Genomic DNA, 21,997 nt, shown 5'->3' on the forward strand with positions numbered 1-21,997 from the left:
GATAGCTATTAATAGGGTAAGATGTTGCTGAGATATTAGGTAGGATAAAGTATATGGTAGATTATGAAATCAGAATATTTGTGACTGTGGACTCTGTCTGAACTTCTGGGTGTGACACACTTACCGGTCATATAACATTTACCTACCTTCATTTTTCTTCTTTTATAACAGTTACTGTGAATATTAAGTGTGAATATCACAATTAGGATAGTAAGTTACATATAATAAACCATTAGTTCATTAATATTGATAGCCTTTAGTTATGAGTATTTCAAGTAAATATATGTAAAATATTGACTTTCTATGGAAAGTAAATAATAAAATACTGCTTTTCTTTTCTGTTGTTTTGTATTCAATGTAGTTAAGGCCTTGAAAACATATTGAAGAACTAAATATAAAGAAATTTACAAAGAGGAATTTGATAGAAAATATTATATTTCTAAAATTTAATTATTCTTAATTTCCCTCATTTTATTTAAATGCATCCCAAATATTGGGTTTTATCAAGATGTAAGCTTAAGAACAATTGATTATTGTTAAAAATATATGTTATACTATTTTATTTTCAAAAGCTGTTCTTACTTATCACAGCCTTACTTTTCCCTTTGTAGGTCACCATTTGCTGCTGTGACAGACTATTCAGTCACAAGAAATAACGTCATACAGCTCTGCTTGGAATTAACAACAATTGTGCAGCAGGTATTAACTGACAAGATTTTCTTTTGTTAAATTACTAGCTCTTTTATATTTCAAAAATGGGCCAGTGGTTCTTTACTTTTTAGCCTTCATTTTTATTTTATTGTACATGTATGGATGTTTTCCACGTGTGTATATTTGTGTACCATGTGCATGCTTGATGCCTCTAGAGGCCTGAAGAAGGTTGGATCCCATCTATAACTAGAGATATATATTTGTGATTCCACCATGTGGGTGCTGGGAATTGAACCCAAGTCCTCTGTAAGTGCAGCTCATGTTCTTAACCATTGACCCATTTCTCCAACCCCTAGCAAATGTTTCTTTAATAGCAAATAACCTATTATTAAAGTATGCATGTATCATAAGTTTTGTTTATCAAAAGATATAAAATGAATTGGAATGCTTAACTTCATTATTTTATATCATGTCTATCAGTCTCATCTTCAATGGAATGTCTAAGCTAATATCACGTTTACAAAATTAAATCACTCAATTCAGAAAACAATTTCATACTTTTGCTCTGATATTAATAGTTTCACTTAGTGTGTACAAATAAACAAATAAATATATGACAACTTTTAATAATGATCTAATTTCCTGAGAGATTGTTCACTGAAAACTAAGACAGAGATACCAAAATCAAATGCCTTCAGGAGTGTAACAAGTAGTATAAATGTTTGAATGAATTCTTTTATAAAACAATGAGAAATGATAGAGACTGAAATAAAATTACTGGTAGATCTACAGAAATGTATTTGTATCAAATAATGGCTATCTTGAAAGTCTGAAGTTTATATAGCTACAACTCTCCATAACTCTGATGACATCCTATTGCCACTGCTTCTTTCTCAAGGTATCATTATCCAGTGATTTAAGTGGGAGGAAAAGGGGTAATGCATAATGATGAAAAACTTTTTGGATAAACTAAAGGAATTGTGATCTAATTTATCCTTGTGACACCTGTTTTTAATAATCTCCCACAGTACTAGGTTGTTATATTGTTTATAATTCCTCAAAGAAATAGGACATTTTACAAATATAGATTTATTAACTTCATATAGTATTATTCTATCATGTAGATTTTTTGAACGATGTATCTCACAATTTAGGTTCTTAATAATTTCATTTATGACCTAGTGAGTTACATTCTGACTCCTCATCATACTTTATCTAAAACATACCCATCCTCATGTTTCAGTAGTTTAGCTGTTTTGCTCAACAACTCTTTAAACATCTTATTATAAGGTGGTGATGGCTTTAAGCTTTGCTACTGAGAGGTCAGGAAACATTAACTAGACTATAGAAGAGATTAATTTATAGGCTGAATGTTAAGTACATTCTGTCTTGACCATACATAAAATTACTGAAATACTCCTAATGTACTTTCAACACAGAAGGACTTTCTGTACCCTCTACACACCATGTATACTTTGTTTAAAGGACGATGGTGTGTTCCCTATAAGGACATTTTGCTCATATGTTACCTACTTCTGCATTTTAAAATTCAGTAACTCCTGACATTTGTCACAGCTACTTTTACCTGATTCTCATTTTCCCATCACATGCCCTGTTTGATGTGTCATCTTTATATTAGAACAAGATCTTATGTTCTTGGTTATTTTCTTGCCCTAATTTGTACTTAGCTCTGTTGTTTCTTAAAGGAAACATCAAATGCAAACTCATATTAACTAATGATAATGACATCTTGTTTTAGTCTTTCTGTAAGTATAGAATTGATTACCATTGGGTTAGTTATTACAAATGTAAGTCAATTTTGTTATTTGCAAATGAATTGCTAACCTCTTTTTGGGTTTCAAAGGGGCCAACATGATGTTCTAGCATAACTTCCATTTTATCTTCACGAACTCCCATGTGTATTAACTGTACTCTAACTCACATAGATGAACTATCTATCATTAGTAAAAACACATTTTAGTTTAGCCATTTGTCCTATGATACCTCTGTACAATATGCCCTTTATATCTTTGATCTCTGTCTTATTAAAACCATACCCTATCCTTCAAGGTATTTGAGAAATGCTACTTCAATTATGAAGTTTTTCTGATTTACCAGAGGTGTTCGTGTCTTCTCTATATATTGAGTCTTTATTGTAATTTTGTTCCTGATATAGTTAAAATTAAATGCAACACCTTGCTCTTGGTCTTCTACTTTCCCACATATTTGTTGTTTTCCTTTTTTCTGTAAACTATTAGACTAGTTAATCACATTATTCTTGTTTGACCCCTTTCTGATGCATATTCATTATTGCATGAGCAGATGTAGAGATTCTCATCATCCTATGCATAGTATTTCACATAACTTCTGGGGCAGTTAAATCCTTCTGTGAACAATTATCTTAGTTTCATTAGATGATCAAGTCCTTGAATCTTGGAACAGTGTCTTTCTTATTTCATATATACTATTTGTTAAAAATAAATTGAGCAGAATTAATCTCTGTTGCCATCTTATGCTCATTTGTATTTTGATAATGAAGAAACAAATGGGAAATTAGCATTACTCATTTTTGTTAACTCTCCTGTGAGAAGGTTCCCATTCTGTTCCTGTTACTCATTTAAAAAAAAAAAAAACTCTTCCATCACTTTAAATTTCTCTTCATTAGTTAAAATAAGATTATTGGGATCGATGACATAGGTCAGTGATAGAACACTTTTTGTAATTGGATATGGCACTACTTCAATCCTCACTGCTAAAAAAGTAAAAGTAAATGATTATTTTATTCTCATAACCATATTCCAGGCTAGCATAAAAACTCTTCTGAAACACCATGCAGATCCCTAATGCTAACAAAATGTATCTTTTAGCAGTGCTTCTTATCCTGTGGGTTCCCAGGCATGCTGCATATCAGATATTTACATTATAATTCTTAATAGTAGCAACATTACAATTATAAAGTAGCAACAAAATAATTTTATGGTTGGGATCACCACGAGATGAGGAACTATATTAATGGGTCACAGCATTAGGAAAGTTGAGAAACATTGTTTTAGAGAAATTTTGCATTTAATAGATGAAAATTATCTTTAAAACACTACATTGTTTTTCTACTGTGACACCATCTAATATCTTTTGAGATCTATGTTCTATTGTTGCCCATAGTACCAATAGGAATGAGGACTGATAGATAAAATCATGAAATAAAATAGTTAACTGTTTTGTGATAGTGAATCTATGTGCAGACCTAACTTTTCTATATTTTACAAATTCCAAAATTGAATTTAAGCTATCAACAAAGAAGGAATTTTTCTAAACTGAAGGAATATTAATGTTTGAAAAAGGAACCTATCCACTATTGTGGGTGCCAAAAAGTGCTTGCTAATAGGAGCCTGATATAGCTGTCTCCTGAGAGGCTCTGTCAGTGCCTGACAAATACAGAGGTGGGTGCTCTCAGCCAACCATTGAACTGAGCACGGGGTCCCCAATGGAGGAGTTAGAGAAAGGACCTAAGGAACTGAAGGGGTTTGCAACACCATAGGAGGAACAACAATATGAGCCACCCAGGACCCCCAGAGCTCCCAGAGACAAAACCACCAACCAAAGAGGAGTGAGTATACATGGAGGGAACCATGGCTCCAGATGCATAGGCAGCAGAGAATGACCTTGTTGGCCATCAAAGGGAGGGGAGACCCTTGGTCCTTTGAAGGCTCGAAGCCCCAATATAGGGGAGTACCAGGACAGGGAAGTGGGAGTGGGTGGATTGGTGAGCATGGTGGGGGGATGGGATAGGGTGTTTTCAGAGGGGAAACCAGGAAAAGGGATAACATTTGAAATGTAAATAGAGAAAATATGCAAGAAAAAAAAGAAAAAGGAACCTATCATAAACAAACACTGAGGTTATATTTTAAAATAAATTTCATATCATTAACATTTAACATTGTCTAATTCAACTAATATATGTGTGTGTGTGTACATGTGTATATATTAATCAAAATTTTATTTGGAATTATATGAAATACATAACTATTAAACTTTAGCTGCCACTTAAACAGGCCAATTTGAATAAGTAAGGTAAAGACTTAAAAATATCTAGGGCATGCATTTATTACCAGGCTTTCAAGAAATCTCATCTGAACAGTTTTATGCTTTGAAATATGCTGTGCTTAAAATTGTTTTTCACTCAATTTTAATTATTTTTATTCCCTTTGCAGTAAGATGAGATGATCAATATCTAAAAATAAACTGTCACAAATGGCTTTTCTCACTTTATCACAAAGGGGTGATACTAGGGAGTAAGTAGAAAATTCTAATTAATGTTTGACACTTCTACTTCAAATAATGTTAAAAATTAGGGAGAAAAGGCACTGTAAATTCTTTCCTTTGGAAATCTCCATTTGGAGTTATTTACTTAGTTTAATATAATCTATGTTATTTTATGTATTCTGTGTTTAGTTGAAGTGGGATGTTTGAAGCTTTTAAAGGTATTTCCCCAACATAAAATTTGTTATAAAAACACTCAAGAAGGGGGGGGTAACTTGTTTTAAAAAAAATCTTAACTGTAAAGCATTCTCAGAAAGAACTAAAGCTTCTTTCAGAGCCCTGTCAGCAACTGAATCTGAAAAATGAGACAGGTACCCACGCATTTCTTGTCAGAATTGAAATAATTGCCATGATGCCTGTCTTCGTGGGTATCAGCATAACCTAAAATAATTCTACTGTACCATTTTAATATTCCCTTCTTCAGACAAAAAAAACTGAGATTGTCACTAATTAAGAAATGAGCACAGAAGTGTCATTTTGAAAGGTAAAGCTTTGATGAGGTTGAAAATACTTGGGACAAGCGACAAGGATGAAAGCAGTTTGTCAGGGGGAACGTAGCCCAGCTCTAGTAAGTCAGTCCACACTGGATGATTCATGTCATGACGCTACAATTTGTAATCATAAGTGATAATATCTAGCTCAAATTTAACAGAAGGATCAAAATAGATGAGACTTTAAGATGGACCACAGTGTTCAGTGAAAAACAAGAGGAATCTGAGGAGATTGTATAAGAGGGAGATAAAAGAATTGCATTTGAAACCATAAATTTACAAGTATTTTTCTCCTATTCGTGTTTGTTAGTTTTCTTGACAAACATTTACACCTACATATGATTTATATGCTGAGAGAATAATATCAAGTCTTGTAAAACACGTTAAATCATTTTCAGTTGTTAAATTTGGAGTGAAAACTTTCTTTAAAAATTCAATTTCTGGCAATATGATCTTGCTTGGAATTGTTTTCTGATTCTTTTACTTTGCATAGTTATTCACTTCATTATAATACATATTTAAGAAAAGTGTATTATTTTGTTGATACCCTTTAAATATTCACATTGAAGAATGTTTTTATTTTGCCAAGAAATCTAACTTAAATTATGTGTTTGTGCTTTGTAGACATTTTGTTAACTTTACAATACCTTTTATGTAAAAATGAAACTAAAAATTCATGTTTACTATTGTACAATTGTGATTTTGAAAGTAAAATTATTAACAAACATGTAAAGTATACATCTTTTTAAAATATTCCTGCTGGAATTTTTTATCCATTTAATTTTGGGTTTTTACTCAAGCTTGTGAGAAGATTATAACATTTATGTCAGTGAATTATAATTTGTGATTTACGTTTTTAGAGCATCCATTTTTAAATACTTAAAGAATATTACAAAATTTGTTTAAAAATTGTAGGTAGGAATTGATTTTAAACTTTCTATCAATGATTTATTTAGAGAAAATACCTGTAAAATTATTAGCAATATCTGTTATAGACCTACTTAATCATACTCCATGTACATGAATATCACCACCTTTACATTCTTCATAAACATTTTCTATAACTTACCTCTCATTTTTTATAATAAAATACTGTGGTAGGATTTGACACAAACTGAGATCTGAGCTTAATTGTCCTGAATATGCTTTTGAAGAATGGTATATACACTCGGATAAATTACCTCAGATCTAAGATATTATTTATCTATAAAACTGTATCATTAACTATCTTGTTAGATTATTACAGAGCTTTATGTGAACATTTAAACATTCCATAGCAACTAAATAAGTGGCTATTAGAATTATAAAACAAAAGAGACTTTGAAAACACTTAAACTGAGCTAGCTTCTTGCTTCATCAGAAGCTCAAAAGAGTGGTACTCTGCTTAATTTTGCTGTTGAATAGTCATGAAATTAAAAAAATTAAAAAATGAGTGATTTAAAAAAATTAATTTGGAAGCCAGGCATAGTGTTACATGCCTTTAATGCCACCAGAGGTAGGTAGATAGCTGTGAGTTTGAGGCCAGCCTGGTCTACATAGTAAGTTCCAGTATAGCCACTGCTACATAGTAAGACCCTGTCCTGAAAAAAAAAATTGGTTTAGACATTTTTATATTTTAATGTAAATATACATAATTAGTATTTCTTAGAACAGCCACATTTAAATGTAAATGTAAAAATTGTTTGTCATATATGAACTTGCCATGCATGCATGTATAAATCACCTAGATTTGAACACATACATTAATATTAATGGTACATTTATAGTAGTCATATAAAATTTGTGTTTTAAAGGTGATAGTAAAAATCAAACTTTTATTTCATACATGTAGAGATATAAAATGGTCATCTAAGTTGTGCTCGAATAGGCAGAATATATTCTTTAGTTCATGCAGTGTTATGGCATGAAAAGCTAAGCCAGAGTAGTTTCATAGTCATTTCAAACACAGCTTTAAATACTTTCACTGCATGCTCAGGGTTAGTGTTTAAGCCTTCGTGAATCAGACATTTAGGTGACCTGAAAATTGAATTGGAGCTCTTGGTATAGAAACTGGGGCATTTCAGACCAAAAACCAGGGCAAGCCTTATATATCATTTTTAAGCAATATAAAGTATATTAATTTAGCATACTCAGATAGTATGAATGTTGGTTCTATTTTTCCTTTCTATTTAAACTAAGTTTTAATTCATTTCACCTAACATTTATCCTTTAATTTTTAAATTTTCTTCAGCTGCTTTAATTATTAAGCACTATTTAAAAAACAAAATAAAAAGAAGCATTATTTGTATCTTCTCAGTTTATCCTAATCAAAAGTTTGATAATATTATCTAATCAAAAGTCAGATAATAGAAATATTAGAGATGGGAGTAAAATAACTTGCAGATTTTATCTGGATACATATATATAAATGTAATTTGCAAAGTTGATAGTATGTTAAATATATGTACAATTGTATCTTTCAAAGGCTTATGTGTAATGAGAATGCTAGAAGCACACAGGCATAAGAAAGTTTCTTTATCTTTAATCATTAACAGCTGCATATTTTTCATTAATTTATTTATTCACTTTGCTACCTGATTGCAGCCTCTCCCTCTCCTCCCAGTCCTGCCTCACATGGCCCCACCCTCACCCCCCCCTTCACATCTGAGAAGGGGGAACTTCCCCTATGCATATCACTTCACTATGGATCTTCAAGTCACTGCAGGACTAGGAACATCCTTTCCCACTGAGGCCAGACAAGGCAGCCCAGTTAGGGGAACAGAATCCACAGGCAGGCAACAGTCAGGGTAATCCCCTGCTCCAGGTGCTGAGGGACCCGCATGAAGTTCAAGCTGCACATCTGCTACAAATGTGCTTTGGACCTAGGTCCAGCCCTTGTGGTGCATATTTTCTAAGGCTTTGGATGAGTGAATACATTTTGCATGCTAGGAATTTCTCAAAGTCATCATGCCAAAAGACTTTTAAAGGTGTAGATTGTAGTATTATCTGCACAAAAAAAGAATAGATGGTTTATACTGCACTAGTTAAGTTCTCTTAGAGGGGGAAATGAAAGTGTACTAGTTCTTAGATATCAACCTTATTTATATTATAGTTAAGTTTTGTATTATTGTGATGTGTAGTATATGTAACATGTTTACTATAGAGCGTAACAATAAATATCACATAAATCTATCTTATAAATTTAATAGTTGGAGTGCTAACTAATAGTATTTTAATTATTGAACTACCTCTGCATCTTGAATACATACCCTCTTTCATGGGTTCTGTCATATTGGATTTTTGTCTTTAAATATTCATATGTAATATTTCACTAAAGGCATTTAATGATTCTTATCTTTAAGCTTTAGGAAAATATTATCACTAAACATCTCACGTTTTTTCACTTGATATATTCCTAAATTTTTATTTGACTTATAGCTGTAGTTCATTTCACTGGATATAGTATTGTGTTCTGCTCATATTCACTAATACATTTATTCTCCTGATGATGGGCATTTGATTCTATACCCACATTTAAAGTTTACAACAAAGCACATATATTAAGTTATATAGTTCATGATACATTGTGTCATTTTCTCAAAATATTTTCTTATTTATTACATTTGTACTTCCATTTTCATTCAACACCTAAACTAATTTGTTACATATTTTATTATATAATCCAACTTTTAAAAGCTTTTAAATTTTTCTCAAAAGTCCTAAGAAGTAACTTTAAACATTATGTGTATGTTAAGTGTAAAGAAACAGATGCAGAATGTTAGAACAGATGTAGAAAAGTATGTTAATGGATCGTGACCCTCATGGGGAATAAAATAAGCCTCAGAAGATATTCCCTTGTGTACTACCATTTGCAACATATGGTGATAACTCTTTCTAAAATTTCAAGCCAAAGTAATACCAATACATTTTGAAAAGATTTTTCTGTCAGACCTAGTGAAAGTAAAAGACCCCAACATAGCTAGTACATGGCACATAAATGTTTGCTGAAACAAATACATACATTTTCTCTTACAAATTCACCAAAAGAAAGTTCTAGAAATTTAAGTTAGACTTAACTAATACTAACAAAGACCTGAAAGGGAACTAATCAGAAAATACTAGTTTTGCATTCTATATATATGGTGGTTATGACTCATACAATATTAGTTGTACATATTCTTCCTTCTCTTCCATATACTCACAATTTTATCTGTTGATCTTGGTCATTCTAACTGGGCGTGATACAATCTCCAGTAGTTTTAATGCATTTTAGCTGTGGTAACGGATTTGTACATTTTTATATTTCTCGCTTGTTTGTGTTTTATCATTCCTGTTTAGACCACACCTGGTTTTTTCATTTGTTTGTTTTTTACTTTATATCCTGATTGCTTCTTGCCCTCCATCTTTCCTCCTAGTACCTCTCTTTCATCTCCCATCTCCCCCACCCCATCCTTCCATACTCCCTTTCTCCACAGAAAAGGGGAGGCCTCCCATGGATATCAACTTGCTTTGTCAAACCAAGTTGCAATAGTACTAGGTGCCACTTCTCCTATTGTGGCTAAACAAGACAGCCCAGTTAGGGGAAAGGGTTCAAAAGACAGGCAACAGAGTGAGAGACAGACCCTGCTCCTGATGTTAGAGGTCCCACATGAAGACAGAGATGCACAACTGTTACACATGTGTCTAGGACCTAGCTAGATCCATCTCACACATGCTCTGTGTTTGATGGTTCAGTCTCTGTGGGCCCTTATGAACCCAGGTTAGTTGATCCTGTAGGTTTTCTTATGGTGTCCTTGACCCCTCTGGCTCTTTCTATCCTTCCTCCCACTCTTCAGTAGGATTCCCCAAGCTCAGCTTAATGTTTGACTATAGGTTTCTGCATCTGTTTCCATCAGTTACTGGGTAAAGCCTCTCAGAAGACAGTTATGCTAGGTTCCTGTCTACAAGCATAGCAGAATAACATTAACAGGATCAGAGATGCACTCTCTGTCATGGATGGCATGGGTCTAAAGCTGGGACAGCCATTGGTTGGCTATTACTTCTATTTCGGCTATATCTTTATCCCTGCTCATCTTGTAGACAGGAGAAACTATTGGTCTATGGTTTTGTGGCTGGATTTGTGTCCCAATCCCTCCATTGGAGGTATTTTCTGATTACAGGAGATGGCCCACTTTCAGGTTCCACATCCCCCAATGCTAGGAGTCTCAGCTAGGATTACCCCCATAGATTCCTGGGAGTTACCATTGTTCTAGGTTTCTAGCTTGTCCCAGAGATGCAGCACCCCCCCCCAACTGATTCTCTCTGACATCCCCTGACTTGATCCTTCCTGCTGCCCTCCCCACCCCCTCCCCCCAGTTCTCTCCTCCATCCCTCCATCATCACCTAATGTCTATTCAATTTTCCATTCAGAATGAGAGTCAAGTGACTGAATTGGGCCCTCCTTGTTACTTAGCTGCTTTAGGTCTATGGATTGTAACATGTAACATAATTAATTACCTGTACATTATGGCTAATATTCATTTATGAGTCTGTACCAAATGTTTCTTTCTGGGTCTGGAGTACCTCATTCAAGATGGTATTTTCTAGTTCCATTCATTTGCCTGCAAAATTCATGATGTCTTCATTTTTAATAGCTGAATAGCATTCCATTGTGTAGATATACCACGTTTTCTGGATCCATTCTTAGGTTGAGGGACATCTGGCTATTTCCAGCTTCTGGCTATTATGAATAAGGCTGTTGTGAACACAATGAAGCACATGTCTTTAGGGTATGGTAGAGTATCATTTGGGTATATGCCCAGGAATTATATAGCTGGGTCTTGGGGTAGTACATATTTTATAGTAGCTTATCTCTATTCCATTTCCTCTCAGTCTTAGTGCCTTTAAGGTGAAGAGTTACAGACAAAGGCTACAACACCAGCATCCTTCATAGTGATTTGAGGTTGTGAACAACATAGGAATTCCTGTGAAAAAGGCACGGGTTCAGAGAAGATACTTGATTTGGACTTATGGAAGATTTTCTCATAATGGTCCAATCTACTTCTTTTTCCCATTCCAAATCCATATGTGGTTATCACTTTTAGAGCTTAAAAGCAACAATTTTGATCTCATATTTAAACTTAGAAATCTGAGTCTTAAATATGAAATATAATGTCCCTCAACAATGCTACATATATGAGTTTTAAAAGAAACTGGATGGCAGATTAAGGTATCAATAACAATATCTTTATTTGTTCTGAATCTTACATATCTAACACTGTATTGGCTTTGGATTGCATATGTATTAATCTACTGTGATGCTATTCAGGAGTTACTAACACAACTTTTTTTAAAATTTTATTCGATATATTTTTTATTTACATTTCAAATGATTTCCCCTTTTCTGGTTCCCCACTCCCCAAAAGTCACATAAGCCCCCTTCCCTCCCTCTGTTCTCCCACCCATCCCTTCCCACTTCCCTGTTATGGTTTTGTCTTATACTGCTTCACTGAGCCTTTCCAGAACCAGGGGCCATTCCTCCGTTCTTCTTGTACCTCATTTGATGTGTGGATTATGTTTTGCATATTCCAGTTTTCCAAGCTAATATCCATTTATTAGTGAGTGCATACCATGATTGATCTTTTGAGACTGGGTTACCTCACTTAGTACCAACACAACTTTTAATTTCCTTTTTAATGCCTTACTGTTTTCTACTTCCCTTTTCAACTCATTGACTATTCAGTACATCTGTGGTTCTTTTCACCTAAATTGCATATGTAAGACCAGAAAAATGAGGGCCCCCCCCATGCCTAAGAAGGCGACACCCAACTCACTTGAGAAAAACGGTCTTGATGCAACAGCGAGAGGACTTTTTATTCCAGGCACACTGGAGTTCATAGTCGTACACCACACGATAGTTTCTAGGCCCAATCAGTTTCCTATTATCTCGGAGGTCCATAGCTGTGTGGGCTCCTGGGTGGGGGTGATGACATAAGCAGTTTACAGAAGCCAGAGAAGCAGCTAGTTAACTCATTTCCCATTACCTTATGGGGCCAGGATCATGTACTCAAGGCCCTTTTGCCTAGTTCCTAACAAAGAGTGGGCTCAAGGAATATGACCTTTCACCTAATTTTTAACAAAGAGCAGGGTCTGGAATTTGAGGTATTTAGGGCTTCTTAGGAGGCTGGAGTTAGGGCTCAGGGCCGAAATCAATCAAGTAGAAACAAAGAGAACCATACAAAGAATCAACAAAACCAGGAGCTGGTTGTTTGAGAAAATCAACAAGATAGATAAACCTTTAGCCAGACTGACCAAAGGGCACAGAGAAAGTATCCAAATTAACAAACTTAGAAATGAAAAGGGAGATATAACAACGGAAACTGAGGAAATCATCAGATCCTACTACAAGAGCCTGTACTCAACACAACTGGAGAATCTGGAGGAAATGGACAATTTCCTTGACAGATACCAGATACCAAAATTAAATCAGGACCAAATAGATCATCTAAACAGTCCCATAATGCCTAAAGAAATAGAAGGAGTCATAGAAAGCCTTCCAACCAAAAAAAGCACAAGACCAGATGGTTTCAGTGCAGAATTCTATCAGACCTTCAAAGAAGAGTTAACACCAATACTCTTCAAACTATTCCACAAAATAGAAACAGAAGGAACACTACCCAATTCCTTCTACGAAACCACAATTATGCTGATACCTAAACCACACAAAGATCCAACAAAGAAAGAGAACTTCAGACCAATTTCCCTTATGAACATCAATGCAAAAATACTCAATAAAAATCTTGCCAACCGAATCCAAGAACACATCAAAACGATCATCCACCATGATCAAGTAGGCTTTATCCCAGGGATGCAGGGTTAGTTCAATATACGGAAATCCATCAGTGCAATCCACTACATAAACAAACTCAAAGAAAAAAAACCACATGGTCATTTCTTTGGATGCTGAAAAAGCATTTGACAAAATTCAGCATCCTTTCATGCTTAAAGTCCTGGAAAGAACAGGAATTCAAGGCCCATACCTAAACATAGTAAAAGCAATATACAGCAAACCGGTAGCCAGCATCAAACTAAATGGAGAGAAACTTGAAGCAATCCCACTAAAATCAGGGACTAGGCAGGGCTGCCCCCTTTCTCCTTATCTTTTCAATATTGTACTTGAGGTACTAGCTCGGGCAATTCGACAGCATAAGGAGGTCAAAGGGATACAAATTGGAAAGGAAGAAGTCAAACTATCATTATTTGCAGACGACATGATCGTCTACCTAAGTGACCCAAAAAACTCCACTAGAGAGCTCCTTTAATTCTTTTTAAATCTTATTTTTAATGATGGTTCTTAAATACTTTAACCTTTCTTGTAACCCATCATCGACCAGAGGTAGTGGAAAAGAAAGGAATGAAGGAAGTGGACCTGTTTAGAAAGATTTTTTGGAGCAACTCCCATCTGTATTGTCTGGCAATTAGCAGTTTAGTTTACAGATTAGCAGGCAGTGGCAGCTCGATCCACTTGCAAACACAGTCCAGTTTGGTAGAGTCCAGTTAGCAACAGCAGCAGTGACATAACCTAGGAGAGACAGCCAGGCCTCAGCCTAGGTTTGAGTCAACAGGAGGGACCCAGATGGACATCAGAACTTCTCAGCTGTGTCTCTCTCAGGGAAGTGAAGATCAGGAAAGAGACAGACCCACAAGTGTTGCAGTGCTAGCCAAGCACTGTCTCCATCACTTCTTGGAGTCCTATTTATATCCTCCAAACATCACGTGTCTTCCACGTGCCTGTCTCAGGACAGCGCTTGCCTGAGTACATTCATCCAATCAGCCTGAGTTTGAGAAAGCTGCAACAAACTGCAAGACACTGCCAGAAGTTTTTTGGTGTGTTTCTCTCTATGGAGTCCTGACAAATGCAGCTCAACTACACAATGTAAAGTAGACCAATACATGCCTGTCATTACCAAATAATCTTTCATCACTATCCTTTCATGTTCTTGCTTGAGCAGAACATCCTCTCTCCTGTGTGTACTTCATGGAAGCATTCCTTCATGAGTCTGCTTTAGCCTTTCATGCCTGTGAAATGTTCCTTCACGTGTTTGCCTCACTAGAACACCATCCAACTGACTTTCCCTTAAGTTTCCACTTCAGTCAATTTTATAAGTGAGGAAATTCAAAGTTAGGGATGTGACATAACAGTGACATGGTTCAGGGCTTTAATCTACCTGCTTATTCTTAAGTTTATCTTAGAATTTTGAAAAAGTGAGCTTTACAAGTGCCAATGCTTAGCTACCATCTAAGACTTATTAAATGAGACTGTGTTGTAGGACTTAACATTAGTATTTATTAAATGGTGTCACAATTCTAATATAGAGCCAATTGTTATAATCACTGTACTATGCTATACTTTAGCAGAAACTGAATGTGAGGTTGGAAGAAAATGTATAGGATCAAAAACATTGTTTACCAAAGGTTGGTCCAAGATTACTGTGAATGTTGCATATTAAGCATGTAAATTCTACATGATTTACTAAAGGCTAAAGAATTGAGATGTGTGGGTCCTGAGATTCAGTTATCTATAAAGGATCTCAGCTGAGATTCTCATCAACTGAGAGCCTAGATGATGTTTAGAATTCATAACTAAAAGTGGTTCGTATGCCAGATATGGTGGCACACATCTGTAGCTGCCTGCAACTACTGTCAACTGGGTCCCTGGAAGAGAAGCTGGGGATAGATGGAGGGTGGTGAAAAGAATGGAGGCCAGGACAACCCAATTGCTGATTGAGGCCCCAAGTTTAATGGAGGTCTGACAATTTGAGTTTGGGGGAGTCCCTCCCCCCTGACTCCTGGGGCAGCTGGGCAGGTCACCTGCTTAATTCAGGAATTTGTACACCTAGAGGAACAATGAACTTCACCTTCTCTCTGAGCTCTGAGCGCTCCATCCTAGGTGGAGCAGGATCCTGAATAGCACAGGAATCCCCGCTCAACAAAGGCTGGGAGAGGAAGTTCATCTTGATCAAGGTCGAGTTTCTACCAGGTAGCATGAAACCTCGTTATGGCTCTGTACACACATCTATAATCCCAGCACTTGAAAAGTAAAGGCAAGAGAAACACTGCAAGCTCAAAGCTACCCTTGTCAACCCAATGAAGACCATAGTAGTCAAGGGTACATTATGAGATCCTGTCTCAAACACATATGCAAATGCACATGCACACATGCATGTGTGCACATACACATTCACAGTTCACAGTCTTTGCAGTAAACATATATTTAAAATGATTATATTTATTCTTTGGAACATTAGATATGTTATTTTACTTATAACTTGTATTAAAGTTGTTGCATAATTGTTTCAAACATACTTACATACCTACATACATATACATACATATGTATATGGTACTTTGATTTCTGTCACCTGCCACCCTCTCTTAGAACCTTCCCCACTACTCCTTTTTGCCTCTCCTTCCTCCTTTTAAGTCTCTTTCTGCTATTCATTTCTTTTTGTTTTATTTTTTAACTCGCTAAGTATAACTAGGGTCATGTCTGTTACCATGAATCTAGAGTTATCCTTAAGAACATCTAGGCTCATCAGTGGTTACATAAATGTAGGTAATGTATGTCCATCCCTCTGAATCCATCCATAACCAGTACCTCACTAGGAAGGATTATGGCTCCATGATATCCACCCCAATTCATGATTGACTATTGATAAGCCCAGTTTTGTGTAGGCCCAAGGCAAGTAGGTGCTGCTTCTGCTGTTAAATCATAATTCATATGGGCTGTATCAAGATAGCATTTCATAGTTCTTCTCCCCATTTTCCAGCTAGTACCTTCCTTCAGTCCTTCCTTCCTGAATGTTTCCTTGACCTTAGGTGGGGTTGTACAAAAGTCCTGGTTAGTAATCCAACACTCAAACATCACTTACTCTCAGGACTTAATGCATCCATTAGTCTCTACTTTCGTGGCTATTTTTTGGAAAGAATTTTACTTCAGACTAATAGTAGCATTAAATACATTATTATGCACTTGTAATTAAAGGAGAGCCAATGCAAGACTCTGTTGTGGTAGAAACAGACAAGGATAGGAACTAACTGGATGAACAATGATCAGTAATAATATTTTAATCATTTATTATGTGTCAGACTATACCTGAATCATGTTATGATTGCATACCAGTCTTTACACAGGTTGTATGAAATAGATTTTTTTAAACCTATAAAAGATGAAATCAGAAAACTAACAAAAATATAGAGTTACTAGTTAAAGATAAGTTTTTTAATAATACAGTGCCTTAGGTTGAGTCAGAATGGCCACCAACATCAAATATGTAATTCAGGTGAAATTAGGTTCTACACTTGATCTTAGCCAAAAGGGTGAGAAGCGATTGAAATTAGGTTCTAATGAGTAAAATAATTGAAATTCTAGCTAATGGTATCAGACTAAATAACTGATATGAATTCAGTAATTAGAAGTGAGCTTGAATTAAACTTAGAAAAATGAGATTAAAGTGTTGATGAACACAAAATGGCAAAAATGCCACCTACAATGAAGGTGGCAGTAATCTGAGCCTGATGCTGTATTACACTGTAAAGGATGACACAGTACCACTGAAAACAGTTGCACCCATATTTCCTGAAATGAAAAAACAGCCTAGAAATTTAATGACATAATTTTTTATTAAACTGCATTTGTTGTATTCATATGCATATCTTATTTTTCCTTTGTATTTGATAGGGGATTATATCATTCAAGATAATATAGATTGTGCATAATTAACAATCAGTGTTAGTGGTTTCAATAGAGTGCCCATATTCCATATCCACACTGCATTGTTAGCGGTATGATATAATTTATTCACTTCAGACCCAGCCTCTTCTACAATATTGCTAGCCTTGATGGCAGGTAAGATAGAGCATAGTGAACTATGTTTTTTCATAGAGCTTTTATATGAAAAAGAGCATTATACATCAAGGCACATTTTATTGGCCGCACCATATTTTGTGTGCATGACTAAATTCAGTCATTCTAGAACATTTTCTTCTGTTTAAAAAAGCACCGCACGTTCAGAAATGTTTCACTGTGATCTATTAGGAAACAAATGGCTTATTAAATTTTGCCTAAATTCAAGCTCATGATCATTCAATGTGAGTATTAAGAAACTTGGCATATAAAATATTTCTTAGAAGGCATACCAAATTAAACCTATAATTAGGCTTCTGTTATTGCTCAGATTTATTAGGACTTAACAATTCTGTCTTCATTATCATAAATCTAGAGCATTATGGAAGTACCTTAAAAATAGTACTTTTAAAATACTGCAGTTACTGAAAATAAATTATTTTACTTTGGGAAAATACAATTTAAATAGATAAAATACATATGGGTTAATGAGTTTTAAAGTACTAATAGTTGGGATTTATTTGAACACATTCTAATATCAGTTTTCTCCTAACCATGTAGGAAATTTTGAAGAATTAATATTTAATGTATATATTTATTTCTGATAGTATATGGTGTTTATTTTTGCTGGAACTATTTAGTTAAAACTGTCACAAGGGAAAAATCTCCTGCACCTCTAGCCTATAGATTTTCTTTTCCTTAGGATATGTTAGATTGTCTTTATAATAAGTAACTTGAACATCTGAAAGATGGAAAAGCTATATATTACAAAAATGTTACTTTCATTGTGTGATAAAAACTTATTGGCATCTCTTATGTAATGCAAAACTTCATAAAGGGAAAGGCTCAATTATTTTTGTTATAAATGTCTACTCAGAGGGTACACATTAAAGTTTAAAATCAAAATCACATTCAGAATGTTTTAAAGCTGTGAAACTCAATCATTTTTGTATAAAATAGAAGTGTGAAGAAACTAAATGTACTATGAGTTTGGTGAGTACATTATTTTGTTTTCAAATTATGATTCTGAAAGTTATATTATATGCCTCATCTGTAAAATATTTATTATAGAAAGTGAACATTGAGAATCAGCATAATGAAATATCTATGAGGTGAATTAATGTCATAGAACAAATGGGACACCTATAGAAATTAAAGGGACAAAGTAGTTGTCTATAATGTTCTCTTTTGAAAATATTGATAGTTTAATAGGAAAGATTAATAATTGACTCAACAAATACAGAATAAACAAATATAATACATTATGGAAATTAAGTTACGGCTTTCTGAGACTGACCATAAAAAGATATTACAATTATAGAAATGGTATGATCTTAATATAGTCAAATTTCTAGTCATTTCAGTTACATCTTGAAAATTGTAAATCCTTTGGTATTTAGGGAGTCTGATTAGTTTTCTACATAATTACCCTTTTTCTCTACACCCCATAATCTTCATATGTTAAAGGGTTTATTTATCCACCCATTTAACTATTGTAACAATAGTATTTCCTTCTCAAGTAAAAAACTAAAACAGCTACAGCTACATCCGGCTTCATTTTAGATGGTGTTATTAGACTGAAATGGAGTAGACTATTACAAATTAATATCATATAAGGTATGAATGAATTAACCATATTCACTGCCAAAAGTTTTCAGCCTTCCTATTACTTCACGATTATTTCTTTGTGGAATCCATTGCATCATAAGATTTCAGAACTATATTTGTGTAATAAATTTTTGAATTTTAAAGTAATGAATAGCCTGAAATGACAATCAGCGAGAGCCCGCTAATATTACAGTTAATATAAAATGCCATTTCTAGTGCTCTCTTTGAAATGCCCACATTAGTTTTTGTGTCCTTGCACTTTTACTACTTCCTCCATATCCTACACTGGAAAATATAGGTGATGCTGCTTTCCTATTTTGTTTTAGAACTTTAAAAACATTAAATCACAGAAAGAAGCGCAGCATAGCACAGTTAGCAGGTACACATGGTCCAGCACTTCACATTGGCACCTTGAAATTTTGTCTCATTTCATAAAAATCCTTATAAAGGTTACATTTCTGCTTAGACTTCTTCCTCAAAGACACAGATTAGCATTAGCATGTATTTTCTAGTTCATGTTTATGAAATTTTTAGATGTGTAAGTATTATTTGTAAACATTACATTATGCTTCTTAATTTTTGGTTAACTAAAAAAAATAGTATAGATTATCAGGGAGCCTGACTGTTAGGTGACCTTTTTATATGTAAACATATGGGTTTATTAATATTTATGGATACAAGAAAATATAGTTGTTTCTGGCATTGACAAGACTTTTGACATCTGATAATTGGCATCATAACAGTCAGAATGCTGATAAAACCTCATTTTGATGTTAAGTTTCCATGTTGATTCATAGTATTGGCCATTTTGTCTGTTTTGGAAAAAAAATATCTGCTGAAGTCTTTTGCTCAACTTTCATTGGATTATTTGGATTTTATTTTTATGGAATTTTAGTCATTAACATTTAAGTTTCTTGTGTATTTTAGGTAACAATTTTAATGGATATTTTATTTGCAAATATTTTCTGTCTCCTACTCCAGTTTATTTTATTTGTTATTTTATTTATTTAGATTTCAAATGTTATCCCCCTTCCCAGTTCCCCGTCGCAGAAACCCCTTACTCCCTCCTCCCTCCTCCTGCCTCTGTGAGGGTGCTCCCCCACCTACCTACTTCTGCCTCACTGATCTAGCATTCACCTACACTGGGGCATAGAGCTTTCAAGGACCAAGGGCCTCTTCTACTCCAATTTTTAATTTGTTCAGGGAGTTCTAAGGATGGAACCCAGGGATTCACACATGCTGCTAGTTCAATGTTTTATTTTATTTTTTTATGCAGAAACTTAGGTTGATGTAGTTCCACTTGGTATTTTTGCTTTTATTTTCTGTGGCCATTATTTTTTGTCATATGCATGCTTGTGTAAGTTTTCTTTCTTGTATTATATCTTCTTTCATTTTAAATTGCATTTGGCTCCATTTACCTTTTTATATCTTTGATGGTCTGTGCATTTAGTTCTTTAGAATACTTAGTAATATGTGACTTAGTCTAATCACTCAATGTGTTTATAAGACTTTAGTAATCATAAAGTGTGTTAAAAGTGAACATTCTACTACTTAATAAAAGTTATGTAAGAGACACTTATACTATATTAAATACCCATCCTTAATGTTTCATGGTATTACTGATTGGTGTATCTTAGCCATCTAAACAGGATATATATATATATATATATATATATATATATATATGTATATATATATATATATACATATATATATATATACATATATATATATATATATTATAAAAGCAATTATTATCCAAATATGTGGATATAGTGGATCACTGTGTGCCATAAATGGAAAATGACTATATATGAAGACAATAAAAGAAAAAAAAACAGAAACGTGAAATTTGTTAAATAGAAAAGAATCTTGAGAGTCATCTAATTTCATCTGCTTCCATTTTAGTCTATGGATAATGATAACTGCTAACATTTACATGTTTTGTAATTTACCAACATTTCCATGTCACTTGATGTTCATAGGCAAACTGTTATTATTATGATACTTGTGACAACTCTGTGAGGTAACTATAAACATGGCCATTATTTTTTAATCTACTAATTACAGTTGTCGGCTGAAAGAAAATGTTTTGTTTTGTCATGTATTGTAGAGTATGGCTGATTATAGAAGCTAGAGGCATTAAGTATAAGAGCACAAAGATCCAGTAATTAACTCCACTGAAAGACAGATATTTCATAGTTACAGTTTTATTGCCAAGTAGTGGTCTACTTATGAGAGTCATTTACTTACTTTATGTTTCTGTTTTTTCTCTGTCGAGCCATGATAGCTGTCTACTATGGTTATGCACACACACATATTCCCTTGGTTTTTTTATTCATTTCTCTATTAAAACTCATAACCCCATATAAACAAATGAAAATATTAGGAAATTCTGATGATAACTGTGCACTTTTACAATTAAATAGATAACCAGGCTCTTTCTCAAAATAATGATTGGCAGGAACACAAACAAGACTGTGGTAATTGAGCTGGTCAAAATGGTGGATAGTATGCAGTAAAACCTGTGAAATAATTGTGTAAAACAATCAAGACAGCCCAAATCCCAGCATAGAGGGCATGAAGGTGAATGTGTAACCCTACCAGTAGCCAAGGGGTTATTAGTGATTGATGGCTACTGGGACAGGGAGTGCTAGGGATGTTTCCATGATGTGACTTCTGGCAGTCCAACCACATAACAGAGCAAGTCTAAATCCCAAGAATAGTTGTGCAACAAACTAGACTTGATTACAAAACAAGAAAAAAGCAAAAGTAGTAATCTCAAATTGTGTAGGAAGAGATAAAAGGATTGAAAGAGTGATAGGGAAAGGAGCTAATGGGGGTGAATATATTAAAAAAAAATACTGACTTTCTCAAAGAATTTTCAATGGTAGATACATTGTTGAGGAAAAGATTTTTTCCTATCTGTAATATGTCTAAAAGTCATCTAGGATGAAATCCCAAAGAGCTAAACTATACTTTGATAAAGCCTATATATTAACCCATAGTCATTTTCTTTGCACTAAAGTCAGTCTGCTTTGGTCTTTAAAATTGAAGCTATAGT

The 21,997-nt window shown here is 34.2% G+C and overlaps 1 protein-coding gene across 1 annotated transcript in view; it reads left to right on the top strand.

Moving 5' to 3' along the window:
- LOC127674412 (connector enhancer of kinase suppressor of ras 2-like) overlaps nucleotides 1-21,997 on the top strand; it is a 150,114-nt gene that overhangs the window by 58,758 nt on the left and 69,359 nt on the right. The window contains exon 5 of the mRNA XM_052170207.1: nucleotides 612-699. Coding sequence (XP_052026167.1) covers nucleotides 612-699 — 88 coding nt within the window. The remainder of the gene's footprint in view (nucleotides 1-611; nucleotides 700-21,997) is intronic.

This window comes from Apodemus sylvaticus, chromosome X, assembly GCF_947179515.1.
Source record: "Apodemus sylvaticus chromosome X, mApoSyl1.1, whole genome shotgun sequence".
In the NCBI taxonomy this organism is placed as follows: domain Eukaryota; kingdom Metazoa; phylum Chordata; class Mammalia; order Rodentia; family Muridae; genus Apodemus; species Apodemus sylvaticus.